The sequence below is a fragment of the Barbus barbus genome, assembly GCF_936440315.1.
Source record: "Barbus barbus genome assembly, chromosome: 28".
NCBI lineage: Eukaryota > Metazoa > Chordata > Actinopteri > Cypriniformes > Cyprinidae > Barbus > Barbus barbus.
The window spans coordinates 7,341,607-7,363,166 of record NC_136756.1 but is presented as its reverse complement, the minus strand read 5'-3'; the positions used below and the strand labels follow the sequence as shown (position 1 = coordinate 7,363,166).

General features: G+C 37.1%; 2 protein-coding genes across 4 annotated transcripts in view; both read left to right on the top strand.

The window, feature by feature from the left end:
* The window catches only part of pebp4 (phosphatidylethanolamine binding protein 4), a 139,915-nt gene extending 137,879 nt beyond the window's left edge, over positions 1-2,036 (top strand). For 2 of the 3 annotated variants that reach the window (XM_079382755.1, XM_079382754.1), the window contains exon 8: positions 1,679-2,020. In XM_079382755.1, the coding sequence (XP_079238881.1) occupies positions 1,679-1,682 (4 nt within the window). In that variant the 3' untranslated portion in view covers positions 1,683-2,020. Of the gene's footprint in view, positions 1-1,678 lie in introns of all 3 variants that reach the window. The other variant, XM_079382753.1, reaches the window with a different exon arrangement.
* Positions 2,037-14,620: 12,584 nt separating this feature from the next.
* On the top strand, positions 14,621-21,030 carry LOC306848052 (early growth response protein 3-like). The gene is made up of 2 exons (XM_079382374.1): positions 14,621-15,028; positions 17,938-21,030. Exons 1-2 carry the CDS (start codon positions 14,875-14,877, stop codon positions 19,047-19,049), a joined length of 1,266 nt encoding a protein of 421 aa, XP_079238500.1. The 5' UTR covers positions 14,621-14,874; the 3' UTR covers positions 19,050-21,030.
* The last annotated feature ends 530 nt before the right edge of the window (positions 21,031-21,560 follow it).

Genomic DNA, 21,560 nt, shown 5'->3' with positions numbered 1-21,560 from the left:
CAATATACTTTTGATTGGTTGGAGGGACAAAGTATTATTTTATTTATTTATTTGTCCGTTTTAGAAATATCTCATAGACTTTGTCTAGTTTTATAAAGATTTTACCAGTTGCAGTTTGCTTGATATACACAGAAGAACAATTAAAGAGCCTCCAAATTCAGAACTTTACATTTTCAGTCTTGGACGCAGCTTGTTGGCGCTTTATTCCAAATGTGATTTCACATTTGCTTTTAGGAATGTGGTTATTGCCGGAATTGGAGAAGTGATATTGTCATAGCAGCCGGAGTTACGTCTGGTATTTATCTGGTTGTCCTGCCAAAACGCTCTCTCTCATGTTGCCACCTCCAGCACTGTGACAGGCTGTGTGTTTTATTTAGAGATGAGACGCTCGCAGTGATTCACAGCCCACCAAGGCCCTGAGACACGTGCGCCATTACAAGATTCTCCATTAAACACGTTCAGTTACCGTTTGTAACGACTACATTCAAATGTTTAGCCGGAGAAGCTCAGTCACGGGAAAATTTGTGAAAAGTACAGATAATAGTGAAAGGGACGCAGGTTGTTACACATGATGCAAAGGACAGTGGGTTGACAAAATCCTGCATCAGTATAAATGCTATAGTGCCAAACACTTTGTTGTTTCTTTATCTTGTGGGGGGGGGGGGGAAATACATTTAGCTGCATTTACATTTATGCTTTTGACAGGTGCTTTTATCAAAAGCGACTTGCATTGTATTCAAGGTACGAATTTCATTAGTTCATGCTTTCCCTGGGAATCAAACCCATGAGCTTGGAGTTGCTAGCACCATGCTCTACGTTTGAGCCACAGGAAGGCTGCCTGACACATTATAATATTATATTTATTACATTATTATATTATATTTATTTCTTTGTATTATTGATTTCATTTATTTTGTTGTTTATTGATGTACATCAATAAACAAATAAGTAATAATATCTAATGCTGATGATGATGACGACAACTTTTATTTATTTGATTTAATTTACAGCAATGAAAATTAAATAAATAAATAAATAAATAAATAATTGCAAACACCCGGCACAAAATATTTTATTTAAATCACATTTATCTATCTATTTGCTGATTTGTTTGTTTATTCATTCATTCATTTTTATGTACAGCAATAAAGGAACACAAAAGTAATAAAACAGCAATAATAACAAAATATAGTAATGTTTATTTATTTGTTTTTCTTCAAAAATCAAGAAATAACAGTGGCAATATAAAACAAAAAATAATAATAGTTTTTAGTGATTTATTTATGTACAGTACATCGATAAATAAATAAAAACAATAGCAATATTAAAAAATAAAACTAATAATAATAACGTATTTATTTATTGTTATATAACATAAATAAATATACATATTATAGAAATAATAACCAAATATAATGGTAATATTTATGTATGTATGCCTTTTATTTATTTATTTGTTCATTCAAACTAATTTTTTTTTTTTTTTTTTTCTTGCGTCACATATGTTTGAAAGAGCTCACATTTTTTCCTGAGTTGATTTTCTCATTCATATAGGGTGTTGGAGTGGGCCATATAGAAAGGTTGTTGTTATTTTCATGGAGCCAGTTTATGTTACAGTGGGACAGAAGCATACAGTCGCACCCAAGAGCAATGAAAGGCTTTGTTGTTGGTTTTCTAGGTAACTGGGATACACAGGCATTTGTTGAGAGGTTTGGTCTGGCTAGACCTCTGGCTTCACTTCAATTCCTCACCCAAAACCACAAGGACTAGGACACCTCCAGCCTGCTGCTCAACTTTGGCCTCTGGCCTTCACACACTCTATGGCTCAATTTTGTCCCAATTCTGATATTATATCAAGAATTAATGCATTTAGGCACATTCATATTTAGGTGAATATTAAACTAATAAAAGATGAATTGTGTTGTTTCCTCATGTCTGAATTGTAACTTGTAGGAATGTGTTTGATGTAATATCACATATCTCCCATGTTCATAAAAATCTAAATAAAGGTCATAGTCATATCATGACTCCTTTTTCTGAATGTGAGCAGCATGTTTATGAAATGTTGTAAATATTAATGGAAAAGAAAACAACTGTTCCACAAAGTGTATTTTAAACTATTTTTATCAGTTTTAAAGTTTCAGTAATATTTAAATAGCTATTGTTATTATTACACTCAGAAAATTATTAAAATTAATATTACTTTAATTTACAATGCATTACATTTTTTCCACAATACTTTTTTTTTTTAAATGCAGGGTTTTCGGAAAAGATAATTATTTTTATACATTTAAGATTTTACATTTACATGAAAATTGTATAAACCCGTAACATTTGCAAAAACGTTTTAATTTAATCTTTAATTTTTTATATTAATTCGCTAATGGTATACACTCATAGGCACACCCTGTACCAAACCCCACTTTGGGAAACCCTGTCCTAAATGACCGGTATGGAGCGCTCCACAAAAAACAAACAACTGGGACAATTGTGTACCTTATTTACTATTAAAAGGTACTTAAAGTTAAGAGTTCCCACAGAGAAGCCTGTTATAATTTTACATGTCAACACACAAATATTTTCATAAAAACATGGCTGTCTGGAATGAAGAAAATTATCGATATGATTAATATTCAAAATGGTAAGCAAGAGGTGCTTTGTTTACGATTTGTATATATGCACTCCTAGTTCTGGTTGTCATTTTTTAAGTGACAAATATAGACTGCTGCCACCTGCTGGCCTGGAGAGTTATTTTCTCTCACGCACTGTTAGCTGTAGTCTTTGCGGTGTGTTCAAGTGTAACTTTTTGGCCAAGCCAAGAGGAGACTGGTTTTCCTCTGCTGTAAACAAAACTTTGTTCTCACGAGACTAGCATATTCTCTCCAGAGCTTATGCTACGTCTACATCGTTTATCATCTGCAAGAGTGCCACTTTCTTGTGAACACGCACACTCAAAAAAATGATTCTCCAACACTGTTCAATTTATTTGAAAAAAATTATTTTAATTTAACACCATTATATTAGATTTCCCATTTATACAATTGCATTGTGTCAAACTGACTTGAAACAGTTGCGTTTTGGCTCAACTCAATATTTATTTATATATAAGTTTTATACTTTTATAATCTGCATTTTCTACTCATCCACCATGTTGGATGGAGTTTTTGCGGTGTATTCTGGGATTGGCTTTTCCTCGAAGGACATGTGGTTAACAAGCTTTGGTTAAAATTAGCAAACAACGTCCAGCCTTCAAACATTCAGAACATCCTTTATGTAGACAATGCAACTATAATGTCTTAAAAAATGCCATCTAGGTGGGCAGCTGAACAGATTTTAAGACAGAACTCAATACTTCCAGATCACAAAGACAAGATCCAGTCAAATCACGTGTACACACACACACACACACACATACCACTACGGCTGCTCATCAGCGTATTATCCCACAGCCTGCCTGCCTGATTCTCCCTGAAATGGACAGTCTTATTTCCCTGGCTTTCTTACATAATCCACCCTCACTTACAAACCGCCGTAGTGTTGCATTCCTGTTTTCTTGTCAGCGAGAGCAGGCCGGACTCTTCCAGACAGCTCAATACCACACAAACCAGCAGTAATGCTGTTTGCGCTCTCTGGCTGCTCTGAGGTCAGACTGCACTGGCGGTTGAACATGACGACTTCATGCCAATTTGCAGGCCGCATGTGAAAGATGGAGACAGATGAACAATAAAAGATGGGCAGAAACAGAGGCGTGAAAGCAGCTTCAGCGCTGTCACACTTTAGAAAGAGTGTGTGGAAAGAGTCAAACTGGAGGCAGGAAGTACGTCAGGGCCAATAGAGGCAGTAAAGGGGGGGTGAGGGTGTCGAGGCTACAAATCAGCCGGAAGCCGCAGTGGAATTACGACCAAAATACTCTCCGCGTGTTACTTCGGGACAGACAGAAGGGGCACGGGTTCACGCCGAGCCTTTTTTTTTTATTATTGTGGTTTTACATATGCACACGTTCACAATAAAAGGAAAATACATGTTATGTAAATTCACCTCTCTGGGTTTCTCAGACAAGCAGGTTTCGTCTCGCCTGAGTAACGTTTAGTTTATATTGGGCAAAGCATTTTCATAGAGCGCTATTTCTGAGCAGGCTTATGTAATAATTATAGACATGCAAAACAAAGGCAGACGATTCCGCAAAAACTAGTTTAAATTTATCTCAGACATATATTTACAATAGCAAAGCAATTGCAGTCCTATAACATGCATCCTACATACTGTACAGTAATATATGGATCAGTTCGTGTTTATCTAAATTCTGTATATTAATTCATATAACAAGAGTGACACTTAATTATATTAATTATTATAAATATTTTTTATTATAATAATTATTATAACATTTATTGAAACAAGTGTGTGTGTATGTGTGCGTTTCAATAATAATTATAATAATACAAAATAAAATATATTCTAAAATATTTGTTCCAAAAGGAGAAGTATAAAAGGAAAAGTAATAATAACAATAATAATGAAGTTTATTTAATGCTGAGTGAAAAATAATATTAATTTATTGTCGCATGTACCGAATTATTATTATTATTATTATTAACAGCTGTATATTTACACTATTGGTATGTATCATTATTAAAAGAATAATAAATATAATTATTATACATAATTATGAATGAATAAATATGATATACTCAATATTAATAAATGTACAGTTTTTTTCTTCTGTTACAGAATCATTGTTGTTGATTTTGCTGCAATTATTTATAATTTTATTTTCAAATTTATTTATAGCGTGTAATCCCCCTTCACTTGTTACAGAATTTATATGTAAAAGTAATAGTTCATTAATAAGTTACTAAGCCATATGTTACTGTATGCAATGTTCAAATCACACAAACTATTAATTGCTGTATTGTGCATCATAATACATTATTACAATGCATTGCAGCTGTATTGTGTGAAGTCTGTAACCGATTCAAAATGTCTATAGCATGTAATCCCTCTCCACTTCACTCCGGGGTGTGTGAGGCTGGGTCACAAAAGCTCCTCTCTGGAAAAAAAAGTATCGGCTTCACTTGAGCATTTCTGTCTCAGAGGACAGTTTGATATCAATACACCAGATGTCTGGAAAAAAAGGCCGGGATTTAGGGAAGGTACTTTGATGTGGATATGATCAATGTAAGTTAGTGGTTTAATTGAGCAGGCAATAGTGTCTCATCTAACACACATGCTCTGGCACACTCTCACATGCATTCATACTTTCACAGACGGGCAGATAATTTCTCTCACATACCCCGACCCCCTCCCCCCCCACACACACACACACACACCACACACGGCTTCTGCAGGTCTTTGTGCCTCGGCTGGTTAAGCCAGTCTTTGGTGAGTCTCACCATGTCCCCTGCATGAACTCAGCAGAGCATTGATCAGTTTGTCCTGTTTGCATTTGTTTATTTTCTCAGACTTCAGTGGTCTCACACACACACACACACACACCAAGCTCAATTCCTCAAGCTTCTCAAGGATCGGCAGAACAGAAAGGTCAGAGATGCTGCACTAGCCAAATAAGTAAATATTTTCTGATTAATTAATACTTTTAAAGGTCAACAGGTAGTGAAAGTAGATCAGCCATGAGATATGTCTTGTTACCGCATAGGTTAAAAGTCAGATTGTGAAGGTTAAAGGTTCTGAGGGTGATTTTATCTTTTTTATTTATTTATTAACTGAATACTACACATATAGTTTCCCTACAATATACTGTATATACACACAAGTTTTAACAATATATTACTGTATTTATCATATATAGATTATTAAATATATATTTAAGTATAAGATGTAATATATCGAAACTCAAAGTTATTAAATACTGATAAAGATCAAGAGAAAAAAGATTAAATGTGCATTTTTCGACTAATCTGAACTGCAGATATTACGAAATTCACAAAAATCTAACCTTTTATTGGAGAATAAGAATTTAAAATTTAAAATCATTATGAAATAAATGTTTTTCTCTAATATACATTGGACACAATTAACGGCACCCTTTTGTTCAATACTTTTTGAAACCTCCATTTGCCAAAATAATAGAGGAGTTTTCTCCTATAATGCCTGATGAGGTTAGAGAACACCTGACAAGAGATCAGAGACCATTCCTTCATCCAGAATCACTCCAGATCCTTCAGATTCACAGCTCCATGACGGTGCTTCTTCTCTTCAGTTCACCTCACTCATCTTCTACAGGGTTCAGGTCAGAGGACTGGAATGGCCAGCAGAAGCTTGGTTTGGTGCTCAGTGACCCATTTTTCTGTTGTTTTTAAGGCTGGTTTGGATTATTATACGGTTGGAAGATCCAAACATAGCCCATTATAACATTTCTAACAGAGTCAGTCACTTATTGATTTTTTATCTGTTGGTATCTGATAGAATCAGTGATGCCATGTGTCTGAACAAGATGTCCAGGACCTCCAGCAGAAATATAGGCCCACAACGTTAAAATATGTCATTGTACACATGGGGTACTTTTTATGTGTTCACCAAACCCATCTTGAATGTTTGCTGCTAAAAAGCTCATTTTTTAGTTTCATCTGATCATAGAAGCCAGTCCCAGTCATGTCTGATAACTGAATATTTTGTAGATTGTTTTTTGGTGAAAGCATTTCATTTTCTTGATTTTTTTCTTGAAACCCTCCCGAACAACATGTGGTGATGTAGGGGCTGTTTGATCTTTTTTTTTTTTTTTTTTAAGGTTTTCTGACCCTGAAACTCAACCTTTTTCTGCAATTCTCCAGCTGTGGTCCTTGAAGAGTCTTTAGCCACTCAAACTCTCCTTCTCACCGTGCATTAGGACGATATAGACACGCGTCCTCTTCCAGACAGCTTTGTAAAATTTTCTATTGATTGGAGAGTCTTAATTATTGCCCTGATGGTGGAAATGGGAATTTTAACTGCTCTAGCTCTTTTCTTAAAGGCACTTTCTAATTTTTAAAGCTTAATTATCTTTTGCTGCACATCAGAAATATATTCGTTGGTTTTTCTCATTGTGATGGATGATTAAGGGAATTTGGGCTTCGTTTTCCCTCCTATTTATATTTCTGTGAAACAGGAAGCCATGGCTGGATAATATCATGTTCATAATCACCCTGGAGCGCTCTAAATTGTGAATATGAATGGGAATATACTTCAGAGATATTTTACTCATAAGAATTTCTAGGGGTGCCAATAATTGTGCCCAACATGTATTTGAGAAAAAATATTTATTTAATAATGATATTTCTCCTCCATTTTAAATTCTTATTATCCAATGAAAACTTTTTTTATTTTTTTAATCTTTGTGATTTTTTCAAAAATATCAAAAGGATTAACAATGCAGATTTATTTTCACAGCCTTTTTTGATCATATTTACCAAGGGTACCAAGAATTCTGACAATTCTTATATATATACAGTGGAGTGAAAAAGTGTTGGCCCCCTTCCTGATTTTTTATTTTATTGCATGTTTGTCACACTTTAATGTTTCAGATCAAACAAATTTAAATATTAATCAAAGATAACACAAGTAAACACAACATGCAGTTTTTTAATGAAGGATTTTTTTTTTATGAAGGGAAAACTAAATCCAAACCCACATGGCCCTGTGTGAAAAAGTGCTTTCCCTCCTCCCCCTTGTTAAAACATAACTGTGGTTTATCACACCTGAGTTCAGTTTCTCCAGCCACACCCAGGCCTGATTACTGCCACTCCTGTTCGCAATCAAGAAATCACTTAAATAGGACCTACCTGACAAAGAGAAGTAGACCAAAAGATCCTCAAAAGCTACACATCATGTTGAGATTCAAAGAAATTCAGGAACAAATGAGAAAGAAAGTCATTGAGATCTATCAGTCGGGAAAAGGTTATAAAGCCATTTCTAAAGCTTTGGGACTCCAGCGAACCACAGTGACAGCCATTATCCACAAATGGAGAAAACATGGAACAGTGGTGAACCTTCCCAGGAGTGGCCGGCCGACCAAAATTACCCCAAAAGCGCAGCGATGACTCATCCAAGAGGTCACAAAAGACCCCACAACAACATCTAAAGAACTGCAGGCCTCACTTGCCTCAGTTAAGGTCAGTGTTCATGACTCCACCATAAGAAAGAGATTGGGCAAAAATGGCCTGCATGGCAGAGTTCCAAGACGAAAACCGCTGCTGAGCAAAAAGAACATAAAGGCTCGTCTCAGTTTTGCCAGAAAACATCTTGATGATCCCCAAGACTTTTGGGAAAATACTCTGTGGACTGACGAGACAAAAGTTCAACTTTTTGGAAGGTGTGTGTCCCATTACATCTGGCGTAAAAGTAACACAGCATTTCAGAAAAAGAACATCATACCAACAGTAAAATATGGTGGTGGTAGTGTGATGGTCTGGGGCTGTTTGGCTGCTTCAGGACCTGGAAGACTTGCTGTGATAAATGAAACCATGAATTCAGCTGTCTACCAAAAAATCCTGAAGGACAATGTCCGGCCATCTGTTCGTGACCTCAAGCTGAAGCGAACTTGGGTTCTGCAGCAGGACAATGATCCAAAACACACCAGCAAATCCACCTCTGAATGGCTGAAGAAAAACAAAATGAAGACTTTGGAGTGGCTTAGTCAAAGTCCTGACCTGAATCCTATTGAGATGCTGTGGTATGACCTTAAAAAGGCGGTTCATGCTCGAAAACCCTCCAATGTGGCTGAATTACAACAATTCTGCCAAGATGAGTGGGCCAAACTTCCTCCACAGCGCTGTAACAGACTCATTGCAAGTTATCGCAAACACTTGATTGCAGTTGTTGCTGCTAAGGGTGGCCCAACCAGTTATTAGGTTTGGGGGCAAGCACTTTTTCACACAGGGCCATGTGGGTTTGGATTTTGTTTTCCCTTCATAATAAAAAACTTCATTCAAAAACTGCATGTTGTGTTTACTTGTGTTATCTTTGATTAATATTTAAATTAGTTTGATGATCTGAAACATTAAAGTGTGACAAACATGCAAAAAAAAAAAAAAAAAAAAATCAGGAAGGGGGCCAACACTTTTTCACACCACTGTATATATAAACATATATATATATATATATATATATATATATATATATATATATATATATATATATATATACACACACACACACACACACACACACACACGTGACCCTGGACCACAAAACTAGTCATAAGTGTCTGATTTTAAGTAAGTGTAACATAAGTGACATAAGTGTCATTTTTTCACATTTATTCTGAAGGCTGAATAAATAATCTTTCCATTGATGTATGGTTTGTTATGATAGGACAGTATTTGGCCCAGATACAGCTATTTGAAAATCTGGAATCTGAGGGTGCAAAAAAATCTAAATGTTGTAAAAATTGCCTTTAAAGTTGTCCAAATGAAGTTCTTAGCGATGCATATCCCTAATCAAAAATTAAGTTTTGATATATTTATGATAGGAAATTTACTAAGTATCTTCATGGAACATGATCTTTACTTAATATCCTAATGATTTATGGCATAAAAGAAAAATCGATAATTTTGGCTATTGCTACAAATCTACCTACTTACGATGATTGGTTTTGTGGTCCAGGGTCACACACACACACACACACACACATATATGTGTGTGTGTGTGTGTTGCTGTCTTTCAAATGAGTTTTTGTTTATTCATAATTAACAATTACAATGATGACTTTTCTATCCCATATATTATAGTTTTAACTTCAGTTTTTTTTTTTACACACATTGCTTTGCATGCCATCCTGTCCCATAAGCACTGTACAGTACATAATGTATTGTACCATCTGACAGTCCCTAAATAAGTGTTCCATTATTTATATGAACGATCTTCCCATCAGCCCATAGGAATAAGCCTCGGCTCTGGGATATAATCGCACAGACCCCCTCGCACAGACTGGAAAGACACACAACTAATTTGATTATACACCCGTTGCGGCCTTGTATTTTTCCGCCACATATTGAAATTAGCAAGATCAAGATCTAGGATAAGCGAGCGCTTCCCCGGAATCCCTGCATGCAAAATGCATGAGGGGAGTCCTTTTCAGCCCGCAACCATTCCATAGTCAAACTCCAGTCAATCATTCATTGTACAGCGTGCACTCACTCATAATAGTAGCGGAAATAAAAACACAAGCGGAGCTCGACAGGTGTTGGGCAGTTTTTCCAGTCTGAACTCCATGAAAAGGCTTCCCTTAGGAAAGTGCCCTGACAGACCGTGCTTTATATGCAAAGGGAATTTTGCATCCCTGAAAGAACAGTTTGGATCAGGCTCCGAGGAGATAAGGGTCAATGGCAGAATGATTTTCCACTAAAACAGCTACATAAGGATGAACATTTAGAAATGTCAGAATTTATTTATAGGGTATTTATTTATTTGTGGTCTCCTAACTTGAAGGTCTTTCAGAGAATGTCTGTATCGCTGTAAGTACAGCATGATTTATATTGGGTTACGCTTTACTTTAAGGGGTCCTTGTTACAGTGTAATTATACATTTATGTACTGAGTAATATTAACTACATGTATTTACTATATGGTTAGGGTTTGGTTTAAGGTTACATGCATGTAATTATGCATTATTTATTGTCATTATAATAGTAAGTACATGTAACATGTGTAACAAGGACAGCTTAAAATAAAGTGTTACCTTGCATTGCTTATTAAGATATTGTAGAGCTATATGGATAGCAGCAATCAGTTCTATAATGAAATACTTTGAAACGCTTGTTGATTTTTCTGTCTTTTCTACACAAGCTATGTTTATTGATTTAGTGTGGATGTACAGTACTTAAAACAAAATAGTTCTGTTTTTCAGATCAAATCTCTGTTTTCATGATGAAACCAGCAGACACTGTTGATTTAATAATTAAATCAAAAATAAAATTATCTTTGGGAATTCTTGTTTAAAAAGCTCCATTTGTGGATTTAGGCATGGAAAAGTCATGTAAATTATATTTTTATAATTAAAATATATTTTTTTAACTATGCCAAGTTGTAAAGTTGTATTTAAGCGAGTAGAAATTGTGAGCAATTTTTATTTTTATTTTTTATCGTTATCCTTAATTGTTGTCTAGTATTAAACAAAGGAGGGCCTTGGGGTCAAAAAAGGTTGAGAAGCACTCGGTTAAGGTTATGTTTCATATGAAAATCATTGTTTGTTTTGCACATTTCTGTTTGGTGCTGTTGAATGAACACTGACAGCCTCATCATCAGTATACACAAGTGCTGGCACACGTCATGGGTTCAGTCAGTGGAAATAGAGTGTTTACTTCCTCTATTTTGGTCTATAAAAAGTAATATTCAAATTACTACATCTCCATTCTATTTTTCAGTACTTGCTGCCGCTATGCTAATGAAGTATGTGTATATTTCCTCATTTGGTATGAATGACAGGGTTCTCATTTACAAAAGTAAACTTGCATAAACAGATGCTATGGAATTTGTCTCTGAACAGAGAGACCTAATTTTAGCACGTCTTTCAAGAGTACTGATTCACAGCCATTTAATGTGACAACACCAGATATCAAGTGTACCTTAGAGATGACCTGTTGCATTGTCAACATTCTTGGCTCCCCGAGCAATGACACATTCCCATCCTGATTGGATCAGATCATATGTTTGGGATATAAAGTGGGAGTGGGGGGAGATCCCCTTCAGATTCCCCCAGTGACAGATTCACAGCGTCATTTTAGCAGCTCACCTACACACAGCATGATTCAGACCCCCTCCCACACACTCCGTTTTTACTTCATTAGGCCATATCTGTCAGCTAATACTACTACACTGTTTATTTATCAATTGCCAAGGCGGATAATTCCAGAGTTCAGAATGGAGTGTTGTTGATTTGGCAGCCGTGCGGTTGTTGGGGATTACTGGGGACGCCATGAGGTTAATTGAGGGAGTTGTTTGTTGGATGCATGGATGGATGGGTGGATGCAGTCAATGAATTGTCTTTATATGGATATATGCATATGGCCTGAAAAGTATTTTGACACTTAAAGGGAAAGTTCACCCAAAAATTAAAATTCTCACGTTGTTCCAAAATCTTTCTTCTGCTAAACACAAAAGATATATATATAAAAAAAAAAAACAGTTGACAGTACCCATTGACTTCTACAGTATGTAAAAAATTACTATGGAAGTCAATGGGGACCAGCAACATGAAGCTGAGTAAATGACAGATTTTTTTATTTTTGAGTGTGTTTAGTAATAATAATGGCATTTTTATATACTTTAAGTTTGCACGTTTATTTATTTTATGTATCATTATTAATTTGAGGTTTTCAATTATAAAATTGTAGATATAAATTGTACAAAATATATATTAGATAATAGGTTATGTGGCGATGTAACTAAAGTGTGTGCTGTGTATCGTGTCTGTTTATAACAGCAACGTCGGACTCTGGTTTGGAGTGGGGGGGGGGGGGGGGGGGGGGTATGAAGTTATTATCTTGAACACATTTTTGGTACATAATTTATTAGGCTCGAGGCCAACGTACACATGTCAGCCGGGTCTCGGGTACAAATTGTTACCTCATCACTCTGTCTATTGCATCAGCATCTTCTGAGCATTTCAGCGCATGCATGGCAGGCTGGATTTCTACTCTCGGTGGGTAATAGGAGCGCTGTGCCTGTGATTGGCTTGGATGAGGAGTGAGGAATTTTAGTTGGACACGTGGGAAATCCCATGGGCCACCCTGGCCTCCTAATTGGATTACATACAGACAAGTATGTCATGTTTTCTATTTTCTTCAATGTATAAAAATATATACCGAGGTGTATTGTTATTGTTTTTTAATTAATGTTTTTATATTATTATTATTGTTGTTGTTAATATGCATTGTAACCATGCCATATATAGTATACTTTAAATTAAACAAGCATCTAAATTATTATTTATTTATTTTGCATTATAACCATGCCATGTATACTTTAAATTAAACAAGCATCTAGCATAATATGTATAATTTATTTATTTTTATTAAAAAAAAAAAAAAGTTTTCTCCATGTTGCTTTGTATGTATTGTCTCGTTTCAGGGGTCGTATATTTTTAGCATGCTTGTGTGAAACACCGGCTGGAAGGGTCTGTGTTTCCCCTTCACTGTTATTCTCCCTAAACAAAGTAAAGCATTTGCAACAAGGGACAGTTTTTTTTTTTTATTTATTTATTCTAAAAGTCTCAGATAAGATATGTTCTCCCTGGTTTCTAAATTGGTGAAATATGACCCATGACGTTTTGCCCTCTGCGGTTCCTTTAATGGCTGCGGGTTCCGATCGCTTTTCCACTTTGCAGCGCTCTTAACCGGAACCTCCGAGCCAAATAAAGACAGCGAGGGGCGTGGCCGGATCATGGCCTTATTTGGAGTTTCCACTTCAGTGGCGAACGCCAAGCTCGAGGCCAAAGCCAAGCCTACAGTATTTACACGCGATTAACTCTCTGGCAGTTACAGTCTTTGTATAACACAGGCACAGTTACTGAAGCTTCTCCTGGTCTTGATCAGATGTTGCAGTCAATTGCTTAAACCACTCACAAATGATTAATTTGGGCTTTCATTTTTATTGAACTCACAACACAAACAGTTGAACGCTTTTGAACAGTCTCTGTTTGCACTGGCAAGACTCTATTCTCATGATATTCTATTCTGACCGATCTGTGACCTTTATATGGACAGTCTGACAGCCCACACTGACAATACAGAGAATATAGTAAAAACAGATGACCCTTGTACAGTTTTAATAATCATTTGAAATCATTTTACAATCAAGATACAGATATTGATTGAGCTAAGAGGCCTGTGGATAGACAGACAGAACTATTGCTTTATTTATGTATTGACACACAAGATAAAGGACGAAAAAAAACAGAAAAGCACTATAGTAAATTGACATGCAATTGCATATTTAAATAGCAGTGTTATCAATCCATTCTGAATTGTAAAAAGTGGATATGTTGGTGTAACCTAATGTATTCAGTCATAATAAATAATATAATTATATAACATTTTTAGTTGAATTAAAGTAGTCATTTTAGACCCTTATACAGGATAATTTAATAAAAGGCCTTTACACAGCGGAGTAGGAAAATGACTGTGGGAAATTTTTATTATTTATTTTTTCAGACTTTTTTTCCGATTGTAATGAGAGAGTATGTATTTTATCTTTTATAACTGATTATTTATTTTTTCATAATTGTATTTTGTCTATAATTATAAATAAAAAATAATAATTTTGTGATATTATTGGCTACTGCATTTGCAAATGCATTTATTCCGCTTCAGCACTAAACCGTGTGTAAATGGACTTTTCATGCTATATATACACATATATACAGCTTCAGGTGCAGTGCAGGTAAAAGTTCTAGCAACATCCATGCTCACAATATGTCTTTAAAACACTTCTTAGTCTTCGCCCAAAGCGATGAAAATGCCCCTTCACTGCTCCACTGAGCACTTATCTTCCTGCTAATGTTCCACTATGAGGAGCTTCCATGTGACGTCGAGCGGCCGTCTAGCTTTGTGTGTCCATATATGGTCATCTACGTCACGCAGTTGTTCCGTCCCCCTGTTGAACAAGAAAGCGTTGGAGTTCCCTGCAACACAGCGAGCAGCGCTACACTTGTGCAATCACCTCCACCGCCACCAACATCTCTCTCTCTGCTCATCTAGAGACAATAACACTTGACAGAAATCAAACACAAAACAGCCGACAACCATCCTCGTGAGGAGACTGCTCGTCGCGCGCTCGGATACAATTTCAAAGGGATTGAGATCTCTTTCTGTCGCTTTTAGAGAGATTTCAGATCGGGACGGAACACCTGTGCGTGCTCATTAATGACTGAATAACTGCTATGACAGGTAAACTAGCGGACAAGATCCCTATTACCATGAGCAGTTTAATCAACACCATCCCTGAGAGTCTCTATCCAGAAGAAGACATTCCCACTTCTATGAACATTTTCACAAACCAGGAATCTATTTCGCATTACTCGCAGATGAATACAGGTAAGGACGAAAACTTTTGTCTCTCTCCTCACTAAGCTGTTGTGTCGCTGTTTAGAGTTGTATCGCAGCACCTGCTATACTTACAGTAGTTTAGTAACAGAACTCCTCATACAGTTGCTATTTGAGACTTTATAAACGCATTTACTCCTCTCATACAGTTTTCTATTACTATCCGGATTGTGCAAGCTTTATTTTGTAGCGTATTTAGGCTGCTGATTGATAATAACGAACTGCATGTAGTCTAATTAAAAGTATGAGATCGCTTACGATTTGGTAATATTGTTATTAGGCTATTATTAAATGCATTTATGACATCACATTATAAGTAGGCTAAAGTAATGTTTGATTTAATAGCCTACAGTTGCGCTGGAATTAAACGATGGAATTGCTTTCATTTGTTGCCAAATTGTATTTTATAAAAAAGGTGTGTGAAAATGTTCCAGTCACGTGATATGAGTGTGAACTGGACAGGTAATATCAGGTAATAGGGATCATTTCGAGCCCACACCTCGTTATTTAATCCCAATTCATACATTATAAAGTCGTGAAAGGTATATTTGTGGAATACCAATCCTGTCAAATAATCACAAAAGCCGTTTCGTTTTTGACCGAGCGCTTTATTTCCGTGAAAACTCTTAATTTCGGGTCGTCTCCGTGGCCTGATATTGCGCCGGTCTTCTGTTCTGTTCTGCGATAGATGTATTGTTTAGTTATTCTATTATTTAATGGTTTTGATTAGTCAGTGCTTTATCCAGTATTGACCCTGTTTCTGACCCTCCACACGCGCGGGTGGGCGTTTATATGCGCGCTGCTCTTAAAAAAGCTGTGAAAACACCTGAAATGTAAAATCCATAAATTAAAATATCTTTAACCCCTGAAAGGTTTATTACCTGAATTTCACATCGCGTGTTCTTTGTATTATTTCCACTGTGCTCGCGCACCCTTTAAAATTGTGTCCTTTTTAAAATATTCTCCGCATATTTAAAAAAAAAATGTTTTCTGGACTAGTATTTTCGCCTAGAATCTATTGAACAATACAAAATAAATTAAAAGGGACTATTGGCTAAGATAATGGTGCCAAATTGAGGAATTCTTTCCAGTCAGGTCATCAAATTGTTAGATTGTTTTTTTTTTTCTTAATTTTTTTTCTTAATGTCGCTGTATTTTATTTTATTTTTCCTCCTCCCTCTCTCTCTTTTGAAATATCAAATGCATTTAATTGAAAGCTTAAGTAGTTGAAGTAAAAATAAATTATTATTATTAAAAATCCCACACTCAGGAAATTTTTAGCTCAGGTTTTAGTGCAACGTCATTAGCCTTCTTTATCGAAACTTTATCATTTTACGACCTTAAAAAAAATGAGGTGAAGAGTTGTCAAAATATCGTCGTTATTATCGAGAGTGAAAACATCAGATCATTCGTCCTCTTGATGTATATACACTGATGGAGTTTCACAAAGCTCTTGATGTGGTCAAAAGAGGCTATGCTTCCCACACTCGCGGGAGAGTATTGACCTCGTTTCGTTTATTAAAATATCAAAATTAATGCCAACTTCTGACTGAAAATGCTAGTTCTTATCAAATGCGTGAGTTCTTGAAAAAGTGAACATTTTGAGAATTTCTCAAAACAGATTTTCTTGAGTTTTTTTCTTCAAATTTTTTAAAATACATATTTCCTCTCAATCATAAAAATAATAAAATAAGCTATATAAATAAATAAGTTACATAATATAGATATATAAATATAAAAAAGGTTAAACACTATTGTGATATATAAATTCCTTCCTTTTTTGTACAGATTTTATGTAGATATATTTATAGATTTTATACTCCATGAGAACTTCCTGTAAGCACACTTTATTAAATCTTCACCCTATCTCTGTGGGACTGCTTATCGCAGTGCTTCAAGGTGACAAACCCTTCTTGTCCTTACAAAGTGTCCCAACCAAACGCCCCTGTAAAAGATACCCACAAGTGTGTGAAATGCATCTCCACACACATCCTGTAATGACAGGCATAGCATGAAATAAATAGTTTTTTTAGTTATCGCTGAAATACACACATTTCTGCCCGAATGAGTCTCTTCCTTCAGACGGAGCACAGCATCTCTTCACACATGTATTATGTGTGTTGAACAGATGCGAGGACCATCTGTAATTTTCATTCTGTTTGTTTCTACCGTAAGCCACAATTTGGTGTACACACTGCGATTACTGTAAGTGCACGTACAAGACTAAACTTAGTGAGCCGTCGTAAAATGTTGAATTCATAGACATGCGTTGTGATCAGCAGTGTTTTGTGTCCAACAACAGACATATTAAAAGTGATTGAAGTGACTACAATACATCAGATCCTTGTTTGGTACATTTCGAGCAGCCGTCAAGTGTCTCTCTGAGAAGACTGAAGGTGTGGGAGAGAGAGAGAGAGAGATCGAGTGCGTATAAGAGTAACAGTGATGTCAATCGGGACATCCTGTTGTACGGAGAAGCCTTTTTGCCAAATAAGTCCTACAACTGAATACGCAGCCGTTTAGACTTCGTGACAGAAAGACAATAAGTTGGCGAAGGTGGTGGGAGATATTGACTGGAATCTTAAATCACTGTGCATTTCTGATTTTGTCAATTTCCACGCCTTCATTCAGACTGATATGCTTCACTTTCTTCTCTTTTTTTGGAACAGGCGATTAACAGAGGTATGCCAAGATGTTGTTTCCGAGACCAACTTAAGAATAAAGTTATAAAACAAGCAAGTGATAGTCAGTGCCTATTAGTATAGATTCTCCTAGAAGCTTTGTCTGTAGATGCAGAACTTTCCACTAGTCACTTTCCCATGCAGTGTTTCTTTGACCATTATTGCTCAATGTGTGGCATTCTGAATTGACGGTGTTCATTCTGACCCCCTGTCACACAGATAATATCATGGACTTGGGGATGGGTGGCGAGAAGGGCAGCGGAGAAGTTCAATACGGCTCCGGTTTCCAGTCTGGTCGAAGTGGGCAAACCGTCACCTACCTGGGCAAGTTTGCATTTGACACCCCTCCATCCGGCAGCATCGGAGGCTCCGGATGGTGTCCCGACAACAACATCATCAGTCTGGTGAGTGCGGGAATCCTGGGGGTGTCACCGTCACCTGGTAACATCACCACACAGACGTCTTCGTCGAGCGGCAGCATGGGTGGCCAGTCATCAGACATGGAGCAAGTATACGCACCACCCCTTCCTGCCTACTCGACCTGTGGCGAGATATACCCAGAACAGGTGACGTTCCACCACAGCCCGGCCACGTCCTCGTCTCTGCCTTACCCGAGCACCGACTACCACACCACCTCCAAACCGGGCATGGACGGAAGTCTCTTTTCCATGATCCCAGACTACAACCTCTTCCATCACCAGGGGGACGTAGGGATGATGGAGCATAAACCCTTCCAAACCATGGACCCTATTAGAGTGAACCCACCTCCCATAACTCCCCTCGAGACCATTCGAGCCTTTAAGGATAAGCAACAGATCCATCCCGGCTTTCTTGGTGGGCAACAGCACATTTCCCAACACCATCAACCCTCTCAGACACTCGCCCTCAAACCCATTCGACCAAGAAAGTACCCCAACCGGCCGAGCAAAACTCCGGTGCACGAGCGACCGCACGCCTGTCCGGCGGAGAACTGCGACCGTCGCTTTTCGCGATCAGACGAATTGACGCGTCACCTGCGGATCCACACGGGACACAAACCCTTCCAGTGCCGCATCTGCATGCGATCCTTCAGTCGCAGCGACCATCTAACCACGCACATACGCACGCACACCGGCGAGAAGCCCTTCTCTTGCGAGTTCTGCGGACGCAAGTTTGCGCGGAGCGACGAGCGAAAGAGGCACGCCAAGGTGCACCTGAAACAGAAAGACAAGAAACCCACAGACAAGGGCAGTAGCGCTGGGGCAGGGGGGAGCCACACCTCTCCGCCCAGCTCCTGTGGGAGCGTAGGACCCAGCAGTGCCAATATCATGACCGTCACCACTTGTGCATGAGATGGACTTGCAAAGTAAGACTTTGAGGAGAAAAAAAAGAAGGTTTCTTTCTCCTCTTATATACACACTTGACTCTTATACTCGCTCCCTCTCACTATATCCATCCGTTGCCTACGGTTTTCATTGATTGTGGTGGCATTTTTCTGTAGCCACTATTGTTTTAGGTCAAATGAGCGGGGAGTAAGTGGACTCGTGTTGCATGGATGGGACGGAGAGGGCGTCAAAGACGATGGTTCAAGCAGTCAGGTCAATCCACAGAAAGAGCACTTGCAGACGCAATGCAGTCATAAGGGTTCAACTCTCAGCTCTGGAGACCAGAGCAATCTCGTGAGATTTTAGTCTTTTCATTTCTTTTGTTTTTTCCTTGTATTTTGGTTTGTCAGTGAGTTGTCAGATAAAAAGAGCACTTTCATTTGCTTAATGTGTTGCGGTCTTTTTAAATGATTGTTAATTATTTAATGTTTCTGTGTTATTGTTGTTTTTCATCAGAATGTGCCAAATGCATTTAAATACAGCAGACATTTAAAAATATATATATATATTGTTTGTATTAACCTAATAACTTTATTTCAAATGTTGATTTGCGGAAAACCTACAAGCTCCGAAGACTCAAGGAGACGTTAAAGGTCTGTTGCATTATGCAGTTGCGTTATTTTACTATTTCCAAATCCCTTATATACACAAGTAAGGGATGCAGATGGCATTTGTTATCCGCAACGGACTTTCAGTGCAATAAAAAGCGAAAAACAACAACAACGACGACAATAAAACACAGTCTGGCTCACTTTCACAAGTACAGTAGGGATTGAAATTAAGACACAGCCGTGGCCCTTACCTGTTTCGCTTCTTTTAGTGTGCATAAGGGCCAAACCTGCAGTTCTGCATATCTACTTCTGGTGGAGTGAGATACGGTGATCCGATCCAAACAGTTTGCCTTTCTGTTTTTTCTGCCTGTATCCCTGCATGCATCTAGTATCACGTCTTTGCTAGTACTGAAAAGATTGCATCAGCCATGACTGAAGACCCACAGCAATATGCATCCAATTCAAACCATGCACAGTGTCAACAAGAGTCACTACTTTAAAAATGACAATTTTTAAGTGACAGTTGTCCTTTTGTTGTCCTTATTGTCATTGTTTTACTGGACAGTTGCGTTTCCTGCTTTCATCATCCATTAATTTTCATCGGGTCCCTTTTTATGCACATTGTATATTCAGCACGCATTTTTACACACATGTACACACGGTTTTCAAAAACGAAATCAGCCAAAATTATGGTAATGCTTGCCTGCGAGCATCACCACTGGGCAGGATTGATCTTAGGAGTCATTGTTTTGCATTTTTACCGGCTGAGGCCTGCCTGCTATATGCATGCCATTCAAGATGTTTTTGGATGGGAACAGTTTCGACATTTATACTGCTCTCAGGGGCAGCACTGTAATGTGGTATATCTCCACGGTTACTCATATCCAGATCATGCCTAGAGATTTTGAATATTAATGATAAGAATGAGAGGGGGTTTTGTACAGATAACTATACAAACATATTACTACATGTTTTCTACTTGGAATGTACAAAGCATTGTCCTTCAGTATTACGATGTTTGTCCATGCACGTGTGTGTGTGTGTGTGTGTGTGTGTGTGTGCGTACGTGTGTGTATGCTAATGCATATGCAAACACCCGCATACTTAGATTTTACATTGACTGAATGTTGAAACAAAGGGTGTGTTTACATTTGTTTCCTTTCTTCTGTTTTTGAGATTGTGATTGTGTACATAGGGCAGAATGTTTTTTAAGTGTGTGTGTGTGTGTGTGTGTGCAAGAAAAATTGACTATTGACAGTGTCAAATGTGATGCATTCTCCGGCATTTCTTCAGCGTCTCAAATATTATCTGTTATTAGCGCAATTTTGCAAATGATGACTTGCGGACACACTGAATGATGTGTTTAATAAATGAATAAACAGTAAGATTATTTGGTGAAAAAAATCAAAGCAAAAACTTGTGTATCTCATTACCTTATAAGCAAACTATGCATACAAAACACTACGGTTGTATTTAACTAATTTAAGAAAGTTGAGCTTTCATTTAAAACCTACTTCAAACTGAAACAATAATTCAAAATAGTTTTAACCATAAGGTCCGTAACTCCCATATATAAGCACTCCTCACTCCTGGCTTACATTCCCAGAAAAATTAAATCATCCACATTTTATACCATATTTTTGGAAGGCTCTCGCCATCTTGGGCAAATCACTTCTGCAACATATCTTCTGCCAGAATTCCATTTTTTTTCTCTTGGTGAGGTCATGCATGAATAACTAATAGAATAGTGATATTTAAGATACATTTTGAACAATTAAATATAAAGAAACAATTTGACCATAAAAATTAATTCCCAAAATTTGACAGTCCTTTAATTAAAAAAAAAAAAATACAGCTCCTTCTAGGTAATATAGAAAATGCTCATCAGCAGAGTTAAAATAATAAATGCAATATTTATCTGGGGTGT

Bases quoted from the DNA above. Each gene is read 5' to 3' on its own strand.
- LOC306848052 (XM_079382374.1), top strand. From the start codon at position 14,875: ATGACAGGTAAACTAGCGGACAAGATCCCTATTACCATGAGCAGTTTA. The intron at 15,029-17,937 runs GTAAGGACGAAA...CCTGTCACACAG, and splicing joins TTACTCGCAGATGAATACAG to ATAATATCATGGACTTGGGG.